Source organism: Marmota marmota, unplaced genomic scaffold, assembly GCF_001458135.2.
Source record: "Marmota marmota marmota unplaced genomic scaffold, marMar, whole genome shotgun sequence".
Classification (NCBI taxonomy): Eukaryota; Metazoa; Chordata; class Mammalia; order Rodentia; family Sciuridae; genus Marmota; species Marmota marmota.
In genome coordinates this window covers 15,497,245-15,510,417 of record NW_026000229.1, presented here as the reverse complement: position 1 = coordinate 15,510,417, position 13,173 = coordinate 15,497,245, and the positions used below count along the sequence as shown (strand labels likewise).

The following is a 13,173-nucleotide window of genomic DNA, read 5'->3' as shown; positions in this document are numbered from 1 at the left end:
CAGGGAAATGGATGGCACTAGAGCAGATTATGCTAAGTGAAGCTAGCCAATCCCTAAAAAACAAATGCCAAATGTCTTCTTTGATATAAGGAGAGTAACTAAGAACAGAGTAGGGACGAAGAGCATGAGAAGAAGATTAACATTAAACTGGGATGAGAGGTGGGAGGGAAAGGGAGAGAGAAGGGAAATTGCATGGAAATGGAAGGAGACCCTCAGGGTTATACAAAATTTCATACAAGAGGAAGTGAGGGGAAAGAGGAAAATAATACAAGGGGGAGAAATGAATGACAGTAGAGGGGGTAGAGAGAGAAGAGGGGAGGGGAGGGGAGGGGAGGGGGGATAGTAGAGGATAGGAAAGGCAGCAGAATACAACAGACACTAGTATGGCAATATGTAAATCAATGGATGTGTAACTGATGTGATTCTGCAATTTGTATATGGGGTAAAAATGGGAGTTCATAACCCACTTGAATCAAAGTGTGAAATATGATATATCAAGAACTATGTAATGTTTTGAACAACCAACAATAAAAAAATTAAAAAAAAAATAATAATATAAGTGAATATCCTCAGGTAGCTAGCTATTAGAAAGTATTCATGAAAGAAGACGAGTGCTACTAAAGGGGACAGCCAGAGTAAAGAGTTCTTGAGAATAAAAAAAGAAAATGGCAGAAATTTGAAAATTGGAATAGGAAAGCTGGAGATTATTTGCTTGTTTGTTTTTGGATCAAACCCAGGAATTCATGCAAGCTAAACAGTGCTCTACCACGGAGCTCCACCCCAGCTCTGCAAGAGAGGTTGAAGAAATCTACAAAATGGAATGAGAGAAAGAGAAAGAGAGAGGGCTGAAAATAGTAGAGAAAACATAATAGAAAGAAAGGAAGGGAGAAAAGAAGGAAGGAACGAGGGAGACAAGACCCCATCAAGGCATATTATTGTGAGTTTTTATATCTTTATGGGTAAAGAAATGATTCTAAAACTTTTTAGAAAGAGGAAAGCAGTCACATACAAAAATCAAGAAGCAAATTATTAGACTTTTAAACCAGAAACTAGAAGACAACAGGGAATGCCTTAAAAATATGGAGAGGAAAACCTGGGCATGGTGGCATATGCCTATTATCCCAGGAACTTGGAAGGCTGAAGCAGGAGGATCACAAGTTGGAGGCCAGCCTCAACAACTTAATGAGAACCTATCTCAAAAATAAAAAAGGCTGGGGACATAGATTAATGGCAGAGTGCCACTGGGTTCAATCCTCAGGACCAAAGAGAGAGCAAGAGAAAGAAAGAGAGAGAGGTGGTGGGGGGGATAATTTAATTTCCACCCTAGAATTCTACATCCAGCTAAACTAAGACCCAGGTGGAGGATTCAGTAAACAAATTTTCAGATTTTTAACAACCTCAAAAAATTAACCTTCCATGGATATTTCTTGGATAGGTGCTAGAGGATTTTTTTTCTTTTCCCACCGAAAAGAAGAATTGTCAAAGAAAAAGAAAGGCATGGGTTCCAACAGGTGAAAGGAGTTCAGGGTGGTGGAGAGAGAAAGTGCTAGAATGACAACCACGCAGCAGACCCGGAAAGCAAGAGTTCATCCTGCGGTAGAAGCATGCAGGCTTCTGAGAGTGAGACTTCAAAATCAAAACGAAAGCGAAATGCTGATTGAGCGCCCTCTCCATGCCTGACGTTATTGAGAGACGTTTTAAGCTTCTGTCCAGGAGTCATGGGTCTAAATTACTAACAGTATATACGTGGGCATATTAACATACACGTTAAACAGGATTGAATCCAAAATTGTAATATAATTCCATCGGGAGGCTGGGAGGAGGGTTGCTCGTGTTGATCTGTGTGCGTGGTGGACCTAAATCTCACTCTATGGCAGGAAGTCAATAGATTCAGCTAAAATCTCAAATGGAAAAGTCGAGAAATGGCAGTAAAGCATGTTAGGTAGAAAAATGGAAGGAGATGCCAGAAGAAACATCTAAAAGGTTTAAAACTGGTTGTTTTCAGGGATTTGTATTTGGGGCAGGGGACCGGTTTCCCCTTCTCCCTCCCCTCCACTATCAGCCTCAGGGTATTTAAACTAGATAGATCTATTAGTTCTTTTTCGGATGGACATTGAGAGCCCAGTCCTGTCTCCTGCCACCCTTTCAGCCTCTTATACACCAGAGATAATCATTTCTCTCATGGAGATCAAGGATGATTCTCCAATTAATTAATCAATTAGTTCAACACACAATTATTAAGCACCAATAACTGCAGACCCTGACAAAGCCAGTTTAGTCAGGAGAAGGCTGCCAGACCAGGGTCATCTTTTGAGATGATCCAATTGAGTGGGAATGAAGTGAGTGGGAGGTCACTTAGCTCAGATCTTCCCCTCCACACATGGGCCACTGCGGCTCCGGCAGGAGGGACTGCGGGGCAGAGGCAGTGGTGGGGACTGCAAGGCTGGTGGGTGGGTGGAGTGGGGGGACCTCCTCCTCCTGGAGGTGGGGGTGGGGCACTGGGTGTGGTAGACCCCTGCTTTCCTCACTGTACCCCAGAGACTAGAGGCACTCATGAGTGACAAGGAATCTTTTTGGTTTTTGTGCAAGTCAGTCCTGGACTGCATAAGGACACCCTAACTCTGAAAAAGTGTTTTAAGCCAACTTGGGGTGCTGTGTCTCCCACACCCTCATCCTCAAGCAGTGTGGCCTCACGCACGCACGCACACCCACCCATCGATCCCTCTTCCCTGGTAGGCCAGCCAGGGCTTCCGAACCAGTAGGACAGCTTGGTGCAGAGAAGGTCCCTTCCAGCCTTCCCTGGGGGAAACCAAGCAGCCCTCCGATTTTTTTGGCCAAGTCGGGGAGCTCCTTTTGAGCTCCTGCTCAGAATTCCCAAACACCAGGCACCTGAAGTCCCTGAATCTCTAGGTCCCCCTGGCTTGGGGCTTCTGGGGCCTGAAAGAATTTGATTCCTTGGAGTCTTGCTACCTGGTAGGGTGGAGAGAACACTAGACTTTGCAAAGTCAGACTTGGGCTCAAATCTCAGCTCTGTCTTCTTCCAAATGGTTGAGTGAGGACAAGTCATGGGATCATTCTGAGCCTCAGTTTTCTCATCAATAAAATGGGAGTGGTAACCCCTGGTCTCCCAAGTGGCTGTAAGGATTGAGATTGGAGATTCGAAGAAACTAGGTAGAGCACCTTAATGAGTCTGCTCTTAATGAATATTAAGTGAACCAACCTGACAGCTGATGAGGTGGCTCGAGACAGGAGCCCAGAAGAACCTGGGACCTGGAAGAAAACTGTGTGATCCATCATCAACTGCTGGTCAGAAGAGCAGCCTTTTGGGGAGCGCCAGGGGACAGGGCAGACAGGAAGGTGTCAGAAAGAGGGGGATTTCTCTCCTGCTGCAATAGACTGAATTGTGTATCCTCAAAATTCTAAAGTTAAGGTCTGACCCCTCAGTACATCAGAGGATAGCTATATTTGGAGGTCACCTTACAGTGGTGACCAAGGTAAAATGAGGTCATATGGGTCGCCCTGATCCACTGTGACTCATGTCCTTACAAGAAGAGGAGATTGAGACAGACACACAGAGGGAAGGTAGTGTGAAGACACAGGGAAAAGACGGCCATTGCTAAGCTGAGGAGTGAGGCCTCAGAAGATGCCAACCCTGTGGACACCTTGACCTCAGATTCCAGCCCCAAAGCCCATAGGAGATGAGTTCCTGTGGTTTGAGCCACCTACTTTGTTTTGGCAGCCTGAGCAGACTAATGCACCTGCCCTTTGGTCAGGAATGTCTCTAACTATAGTGAGACCTTTGACTGTGTTGCTGGACAGGAGAAGAGTCAAGAGTTCTGCTCATTTCCAATGATGGCTGCTGTCCTAGGATGGCACAGGAGCCCTCAGTGGACAGTGAACAGTGGTTGGCGTCGGTGCTGTGATCCCGACCATAGGCCCGGCCATGGGCCCCCACAAACCATCCTTCCCAGAACTAAGCATCCTCTATGATCCTGCAACCTCAGTTCCAGAAGCCTCTCTGTGACCCTCAGTGATAACTGAACCCACTTCCCAGGTTCTCAGCCCTGTTTCTCTTCCAGCCTGTCGTTTCCTTCACTTGGGTGTCTGCAGATCTGCGCAGACATGCATGTGGAGTGCATGCCCGCACCCCATCTAGCCTCCACCATCAGACTGGGAACTCCCAAGGGGATCTGATCACATTCCTTCCTCCCTTCCCACCTGCCTCTGGTGCCCACCCGAATCAAACTACTCATAGTTTCTCTGTTTGGCAAGATCTCAGAGGCCGGTGGTGGGGGGGGATAACTCCTAGGTTTTTTTGTAAAGGCCCCTCCAAAGAAGGGCTCATGACAGCTGGGCAAGTGAGGTATCCTGTCACATTGTCAGGAGCTGGTGGCCTGGAGGCCAAAGTTCCAGGCAGTTCCAGTTCTGCACAGTGCTTCTATCCCTTTGGGAGCAGCTGTATGATGGGAATAAAAAATCATATTCCACATGGTCTCTGAGTGGGAAAACTGTGGCTGCAGCCACATGGGGGTCAATGGGAAAGTGGGGCAATGGAAGATGATAACAGGGGACCCTTCTCCCCAGTGTCTTCTCCTTGGCCCTAACTCTCCCTGGGAGGAGCCTCAGGGCCAAGCTGCAGCCTCATTATACTATGACTCTGCATGCGAGAGGGGTATTAATAATGCATGCAAATCTGCAAGTTAAATGCTATGTCAAAAATAGAAATGCAATTGTCTACAATAAAATTAAAAACATAAAGTCCTCAAATCCAAAGATTTCTATCAACAGAGTTTCCCATCATCTGGAAGAACAAACCTCTCACTGTGTTAGGGAGAGGGGGAAAAATGCCTCTGCCTGGTGGCTTCCCGCCCTCTCTGCCACCGCCAGCCTGCAGCAGCCTCTCTCCAGAGGGCTGGATGGGCTCAGGGTCTGCTGGGGCTTATTCGCCTTCATCACCTCCCCATCCCACCTCCCCCACCCACTCCTGGGTCTATAAGGATCCAGCCTGCCCATCCGCAGATCTCTGAGAGGGCCTTGCCAGAGAACTGTTCAGCGTAGAAGAAATGGACAGGGACGTAAGGGCATCAGCTCTTTGTCTTCCCCCAAAAAGACCAACACAGGCAGCCAGGGCTGGCCCTCAGGAGTCCAGAGACCTGGATTCTGGATCTATTTCCCTCATAATCAGGGACATGGCCTTGGTGTCACTAGCCTCCCTACCCTTAACTCCATCATCCAAGAGAGGAAGGTTTGTACAGACCAGTGGTGTTGAAATCTCTTAAAGCTAAGACACCCCCCACCTTTTTTTTTGTATAGGGGATTGAACCCAGGATTGCTTTACCACATCCCCAGCCCTTTCTTAATTGTTTATTTTGAGACAGGGTCTTACTAATTTCTTAGAGAGCCTCACTAAATTGTTGAGGCTGGCCTCAACTTGTGATCTTCCTGTCTCAGCCTCCTGAGCCACTGGGATTACAGGTGTGCACCACAGTGCTTGGCTAGGACACCCTGTTTTTATGTGTACTCTTATCTAGAACTCAAATACAGAAAATAGATTAAGACAGAGCAATGGGGATAGGGTGGGAGCCAGAGTCCTAATTATTAGCCCTCTGACTCCCATTCTCTTCCTAAGAAACTGTAGCATTGTGCGGAAGAAAGAAAGAAATCCTATGGTTTTGTTCAATTATTTCCAAATGCAGACATGGCTGGCTTCTTCGGAATCATCTGGGAGCTTATTAAAGACAGAGATCCCAGCCGGCTCAGGTGGAGCCAGGGAATCTGTATTTAGCCAGTCCCATCCCCTCATGTACTCCAGTGTGCAGCTCAGTTAGGATACTGCTGGACCACATGCTCCCCAAGGTCCTTTCCTTCTCTAAAACATTCTGCCAAGGCTGTGCCTGCCTCCCTGGGCCTGCAGTTGTTCACCCTGGCTGCTCCTATGCCCTCTGCATTCACACCCTCCTGAAATATCCTGCTTCTGCTCAGCAGCCCTGTCGTCGGGACCTAGGGGAGGGCTGTACCAATGAGCCCCCCACCAAAATGGGGTATGTTTCTGGGGACAGAGGCAGGATACAGCTTGGGAAATTCAGCCTCAGTGATCTAGCAGCTGCTTTGGAGCCTCAGGGAACAGGGAAGCAACTGATGGGCAGAGCTGGTTGGCTGGAAGGGGGCTTATGGGTAGCCTTTGGCATCCAGAAATGTAAAGCAGGCAGCCAAAGATGCCTCAGCATTTGCAAAGCTGAGACGTACACGGTCTCATCTGAGGCTCCTGCCAACCATGGCAGCCGTGCAGGGCAGTGTTTACTGTTGTTACATCAGCTCTGCACATGGAATGCAGACACCAGGGAAACTGAGGCTTTCTCTCAGGGTCAATGTTGGACACGAGACCTGAATTTAGGCCTCTAAGGTTGTAAATCCTATCCCCCTTTCCTGCAATGGTTGATCTAGACACAAGACCTGGGTTGGTTGAGACTGTATCAGAAGCACCTGGGATGCTCATTAAAATACAGATTCTGGGGCCCACAGCATCTGATGTGTGAGAACACAGGGGGTAAAGTATTATGAATTCAAGTGAACCATATCCTGCTGTCTCTCCTTCCCTAGCCTCTTCTGCCATTTTTGCTCATATGAGCACCTATGCCCAAACACAGAGACAATCTTTTTTTTTTAAAAAAAATAATTTTCTCTTTTTTTAGTTGTAGATGGACACAGTACTATTTATTTATTTATCTTTATGTGGTGCTGAGGATAAAATCCAAACATGTGAGGCAAGCGCTGCACCACTGAGCCACAACCCCAGCCCAACAGAGCTAATCTCATGAGAAAAATTTCTCTCTTTTGCCCATGACAAATCACAGCGGGGAGGTTAAGTAACTAGCTTTGGCCACATGGTACTTAGATTGCAGACCTGGGGTTCCAAGCTGTGTCCATGACACCATTGACAGAGTCTAATAATCCTTGTGACCATAAATGGGGGACTACTCAGGGTGGGAGGGGAATCTAACTTTTTAAGATGCATGTGAGAGATGCTTAGACCTTTATAGTGTCCCACCCTGAACCTGAAAGCCCACCTACCGTCCAACCTGGAGGGCAGGCACACTCGCCAGTGATGTGGTGACAGGTGCCCCCATTCTGGCAGGGGCAGCGCAGCTCACAGTGAGCTCCATGGCTCCCAGGGGGGCACAGCTCCTCGCAGCTGCATGGAGAAATACAGTGTTAGATATAGCAGTATTCAAATCTCTGCCCCAGTGCTACTAGTCCCAATGATCCAGGGCTTCCTGGGAGGCAAGTTACTTAGGAATTAGTGTGTCCACACACAGGGTGAAAAGTATTAGGCTCAGGGTAAGCTGAGATGCAGTACTCTTCCCTGCCAGTAGGGGGAAGCAGGGCTCAGATATAATATTCTGGAATATAGTGTACTTGGGCCAGTATTTGAGGGATGACTTAAATGTTCTTAGTATGAAAAAGAGTGCTCTGGAGAGGAGGCTGAGGAAGACTTTCCTAAGAGGAATGAATTTTTCTTGGGGCTTGGCGAAATTAATTTCAAGAGCATGTCAGGCAGAAGGAACAGCATGAGCAAAGGCACTGAGGAGTGCCTATGGATCCTTCCTGCCTTCAAGAATCTGCCTATATTCAGAGAGGGACAGAATCTAGGACATGTCTCTTCCAGGCTCTGAAAGGCTCTCTGCCAGGTGTGGGGGAGAATGTGCATGGAGTCTCAGCCTTGGATCTTCATCCAATGGCCCCGGCCTCTAGCTCAAAGGGTCCTGGGAGCTGGTCAGGCATTAGGGCAGGGAGAACTTTCAGTCAAGGATGTCTCTGGTCAGAATCCTTGACTGCTCCCTTGGGATCTAGGGCTATTGGAGAGGTCACAGAACCTTCAACAGGATTAGGGGGAGAAACTCAATCACCTGTGAGAAGGCTCAGCAAAGCAATCTTGGAGGTCCCCTGTCAATATGGAGTCTCCAGGGAACTGGGATGAAGGGCTGTTTGGGGTCTGACAAGGGAAAGTGGGGAAAGGAACGGGCACAGTAACCCTCCCAAATCTGCACATGATATATGCCCAGGGCTCTCAACCCCTCTCTATATCTCAAATGGCCTAGAAGGGTCAGTCAGGCTCCAGGAGAGCAGAGGCATATGAGTTAAGGTCAGAAGAGAATTCCAACCTAATGGCTGAAGCCCCTCACCAGGAAGTGCCCTCTGGGAAGCCCTTTCAACTTGAGCACTTTAGGCCACCCAGGCACAGTCTCAGGTGGAGATCTGGATCTGAGATCCGTGTGGGCAAGGCCTGGGCATTTAGACTCTGCGGGACTTGGGTCAGCAGACAGAAGATGTCACAGCCAGGACTGTCCAGACTCATCCTGCCCAGGCGCTGGGAACCGGGAACCGCAGTGCAGCTCCGCTCCGCCCCGCCCAAGCCCCGCCCAAGNGGTCGCAGCTGGCCCCGTGGCGGCACTGGCACGGCAGCTGGCAGCCCTTGCCGTGGGTGCCCGGCGCGCAGAGCTCCTCGCAGCGCCACCCGCGGAAGCCGGCGGCACACACGCAGGCGCCAGTGATGGGGTTACACAGGGCGCCGTTCTGGCACTGGCACCGGTTGCTGCAGTGGGGACCCCAGTGGTCGCTGTCGCAGCCTGCAAGAGAAGGGATGGTCAGGGTTGAAGGTTGCCCGCCGACTTTCCTTGGAAAGGAGATCAGGAATCGATGCTGATGAGGCCTTCCCGTGTCTGCATCACGAGGGGTGTCCAGGTAGAGGCTTTGGTGCCTCATAACCTCCACCAGTTCTACCACCAAGCCACCCAGAGAATCACACAAGCTGAAAACCGCCGGGACCTTGTTCCCTCAGCACAGTTTCAAAAAGCCTCTCCCAGTCTGGCCATTCTCTCCCAACCAAATGAATGTCCCCAAGCCTCTCTCTCTCCTGTAATGAAATGCTGAAGTGACAAACTGCCTCCCTGTATCTCTGAAACTTTTCTTGGGTGGCTTTCTCTGTTCCTCTCAGACAGACCCCTTGTCAGCCCATCCACCACCCCTCTTCTCCGTGACTTTATTCCTCCTCTTAGTTGCTCCCCAGTTCAGTCCAGCTCCCATTTCTCTCTTTCCTGCCCTCTTCTCTCTTTTCCCCACACTCATGGGTTTTCTCATCTCTTGCACCTCCCTCTGGGAACAACCCTGCCCCTCTCCTGGCTCCATCTCCCCATCATCCTTGTGTCTCTTTTTCCCTTTCAGTAACACCCACACCCTGGTCACTTCATCTTCAGTTCAATTTCATGACTTCCCAAGCAGCCAGATTCAGAAGAGGCAGGAAAAAGAAAGGTTTCCCTGGGAGGTTAGAGAGGGTCTTCAAAACCTTTATATGTAATTAAATGTTTCACAGAGTGATTGCTAAGCCAGCTTTACAGAAATCCACTCTACAACTGCGGAAAGGGGAGGAACGATGAGCTCCAGGAAGACCACACTGCCTGCTGCCACCTTCCATTCTGACCCTCACCTGGTGTGTACAGGACACACAATAGCAAGGTATCTGCACCATAGTTTAATTCCCCTGAATTCTGGAGTGAGGGTGGGGTGTGAGCTGAGGTTTAGACAGGCATAAATAATAATAATAAATGTTCTAGGAGAAGTTCAGTGGAGAGAAAGTTCGTCCCCAGCTAGGAGATCAGGCGAGGCTTCCTAGGACAGAAAGCATCTCCAGTGGGCTGTAAAGGCTGTCTCATTTGACTGCCTGATAGAGTGACCACCAGTCTTGCTTTCAGCACTAAAAGTCCCACATTCCAGGAGGTACCTTGGTCCTGGGCAAGCTGGAATGTCTCCTTACTCTACTGCTTGAAGACACAGATTAGCAGTTGATCATTGTGTCCCTGATTTCTAGAATTTAGACACTCAGAGAGGAACTAGGCAGTTGAGTAAGATCAGGAGGGTGTCATGGGGTAGGCTCAGTATGGCCAGATACAGTGGCACTCCAGTGTGGGGCATGCACAAGAGTACAAGGTGAGAGTGGCTGGCGAGAACCTAGGTTCTTTGGGGGCCAGAGGGTTATTTGAAAGGATCAATCTATCAGCCCCACTAATCTCTTACCTGTCGCTCCCACTAGTTCACTCAAGTCAGATAGTCAAAGTCATGGATCCTGGCCCATCATCCTTTAGAAGTCAGAACTCCTAAGTCCCAGAATCCCCAACTTAAAAATTAAAATCCCCAACTTAAAATTCACTTAAAAACATCCCATTCCCCAGCAATGACAGAGAAATGAGGCAGAGCTATAGTGAGTCAATTATCTACTCTATACCCCTTCTTCATTCCCGCCCCAAATATTTATACAAACTAAGATGACAAATTATGAGTGATCCACACCCCACACTTCCCACTTGGTGTTACAACAAGGCAAAAATCAAGTCGTTTTATAGTTACAACCTCTACTCAAACTGAAAGAGGCTCATAGGACAGAGTGACAGTAGCAGTCCCACATAGCCCCACCCTGCCCTGTTTTGGGGACACAGACTAGCAGAATTACTGCTGAGGCATTTCTCACTCTCTCTGTTGCCAAACACGTATGCTTGATTCACATAAGCTTAAGGTACCATTGACTCCATTGTAATAATGACAACCACATTTTAAATGCTGTGTGCTGTGTGCCATTCTGAAAGCTTTATGTACGTTAGCAAAATTTGATTTAGATTTTATTATTTCCCCAGTTTACAGATGGGGAGATAAAGGGTCAGAGGAGTTAAGTGATTGACCAAGGTTATGGCAAGGGCAGGCCCAGGTCTTGGGGTTCCCGCTCTCTGCTGCAGGTAAATGGAACACTTTTCTGGAGGATATTCTAAGGAGATAAACTTATAGGTGGCATTGAGGACAGAATGGCAGCTACAAAGCAAAAGGCCAGGGATACCACAGAGCCTGACCACCTCCTCTCTGCTCATCACTGTGAACACCCTTAGGATGCAGAACAAGAGATTATCTTCATTTGTTGGGAACACAGTTATGCCCTAAGACCTTGGTTTTGTAGAAAATCACTGGAGTCCAAAGCCCGTTTGTCCTTGGTGCATCCCAGCGCACACAGCTACTCTTTGCTTATCAGGTGACCTCCATTCTTTCTGGCCCAGCCAAAACCCAGTAGGAAACAGGACTCCCCCTGATAAGGAAGGCAGAATGTCATCACGAAGTCCATGTAATAACACTTGGGCATTTTGATTCCTCTTCTTTCCCACTCCACATTTCCCAAGCTCCGTGAGTGCAGGAAGGGGCCCTGCCTCTTGGAGTTCAGTCTAGCAGGGGCAGGGCTGCTGGAGAAGACCCAGCACATTGTGGAAGTGCCTTAGCAAAGGCAGCTCAGGGGATTAGAGAAGCATGTGCGGACACCCGTCTATGCAGCCTGACGCTCTGGTTTCTCACACCATAGACTGGTGCGTGAGCACACGTGTGTGTATGCCCACCTGTGTATGTTTTATGGGGCTCCTAAAATAAGTGGGAAGAGCTCTGTGCACAGTGGGAAACCATGGAAATAGATGGAAAATATGTGGAGACTAAACAAGTAAAGCTACTTGGAACCATTAATAAAAGGGCCAATAGCCCCTCATATCTAAATTGACAGGAAAAGATTACACCCACTTTAGAATATTCTAATTAGGGAAGCAGGGATATATGTAATCCATCCCAGAGAAATTTCTCCCTGGAGTGATTAAATGGAAAAGAATGTTAGGGTTCACAGGGATAAACTTCAGTTATCTAGAAAATCCACTTAAAAACATCCCATTCCCCAGCAATGACAGAGAAATGAGGCAGAGCTGCAGCAGGTCAATTATCTACTCTGCTGAAGGTGAATTAAAAATCATCATTACTATAATTACAACAGGATGTTGCATTCTTCTACAGAAAATCGCAAACTCTTTCCAACTTGGCCTTGGACTGTCACCCCATCACACAAGTATTTTCTTTTTTTTTCTCCTGCCACAGACTCTCCTTCTAATTATATTTGGCCCTGGCTGAGTTTTTAAGTGGCTATGTCTTCTCTGGGCAGCTACTAAATGCTTAAGGGGCACCCAGAGTGTATGACTAGAGTCCCCCCTCCCCGCTGACCACGTCAGACTCTGGGGTTCAGCCTTGTGGGCTCCTGGTACCCCATGGTGGGGGGAGTGGCTTCTCAGTGACTTCACCATGGGCAGGCTTCTCAGCTGGTGCCTACCATTGATGAGGCGGTTCCCGTGGGCCAGGCCATGAGACAAAAGTAGAGAGTGGGTGTTTCTCACTTATTGTAGTAGGTGCTATTATTATTTCCATCTTGCAGATAAGGAAGAGAGGCTCAGAGAGGTTAAATAACTCGTCCCAGGTGCCACAGCTGGAGAGTGACTGGGAGTCTGAGCTACAAACACCTACAAACACCTGCTATCCTGCTGGGTGTGGCCTGGTGTTGATGGAAGAGGGGCCTGGGACTCTGGCAGCCAGCCTGGGCTTAATCAGCCATCCTCAATAATCCATAGAGACAGGACAGAAGTGGGTTTGTGTGCGGATGGTTGTCATGGGTCCCAGGTTTTCCACAGGTGACCCTATTTCCCATAATTTTATTTTCTTGAGTTACTTTATTGGTTGATTTATTCAGAATTTTCTTACCACATTAAAAGATATGGAACATAAATTTTCCATTTTCATCCTTTTAAGTGTATGACCCCATGGCATTAATTACACTCACAGCGTGTGTGCCTTAACTTCACCACTTACAAACTTTTTCCATTACCCCAAAAAGAAATTCCATACGCAATTAAGCAATAACTCCCTACTCCAACCCCTTAGCCACTGGGAGACTTTAATTTTCTTTCTAAAAATGTTTGTAGTTTTAGATGGACACCATACCTTTATTTTATTTACTTAGTTTTTATGTGGTGCTGGGGATCCAACCCAGTGCTTACATGTGCTAGCCAAGCGCTCTACCATTGAGCCACAACCCCAGCCCTAATTTCCTTTATTGATGTGCGTATTTGCCTATTCTAGATATTTCATATGAGTGGAATCATATCAGTCTTTTGTGTCTGGCTTATTCCACTTAGTATAATGTTTTCAAGGCTCATCAATGTTGTGGCATGATCAGGACTTCATTCTTTTTAATGACTGAGTGGTATCCATTGTATGTGAGTTTCCCATTCTGTATTACCCATTTATCTGTTGATGAATATTGGGGCGGTTCCC

At 47.8% G+C, this 13,173-nt stretch overlaps 1 protein-coding gene across 4 annotated transcripts in view; it reads right to left on the bottom strand.

The window, feature by feature from the left end:
* The window catches only part of Megf11 (multiple EGF like domains 11), a 212,489-nt gene that overhangs the window by 67,667 nt on the left and 131,649 nt on the right, over window positions 1–13,173 (bottom strand). For all 4 annotated transcript variants that reach the window (XM_048793497.1, XM_048793500.1, XM_048793499.1 and 1 more), the window contains 2 exons: window positions 8,384–8,627; window positions 7,072–7,192 (listed from right to left, as the gene is read on the bottom strand). In XM_048793497.1, the coding sequence (XP_048649454.1) occupies window positions 7,072–7,192; window positions 8,384–8,627 (365 nt within the window). The remainder of the gene's footprint in view (window positions 1–7,071; window positions 7,193–8,383; window positions 8,628–13,173) is intronic.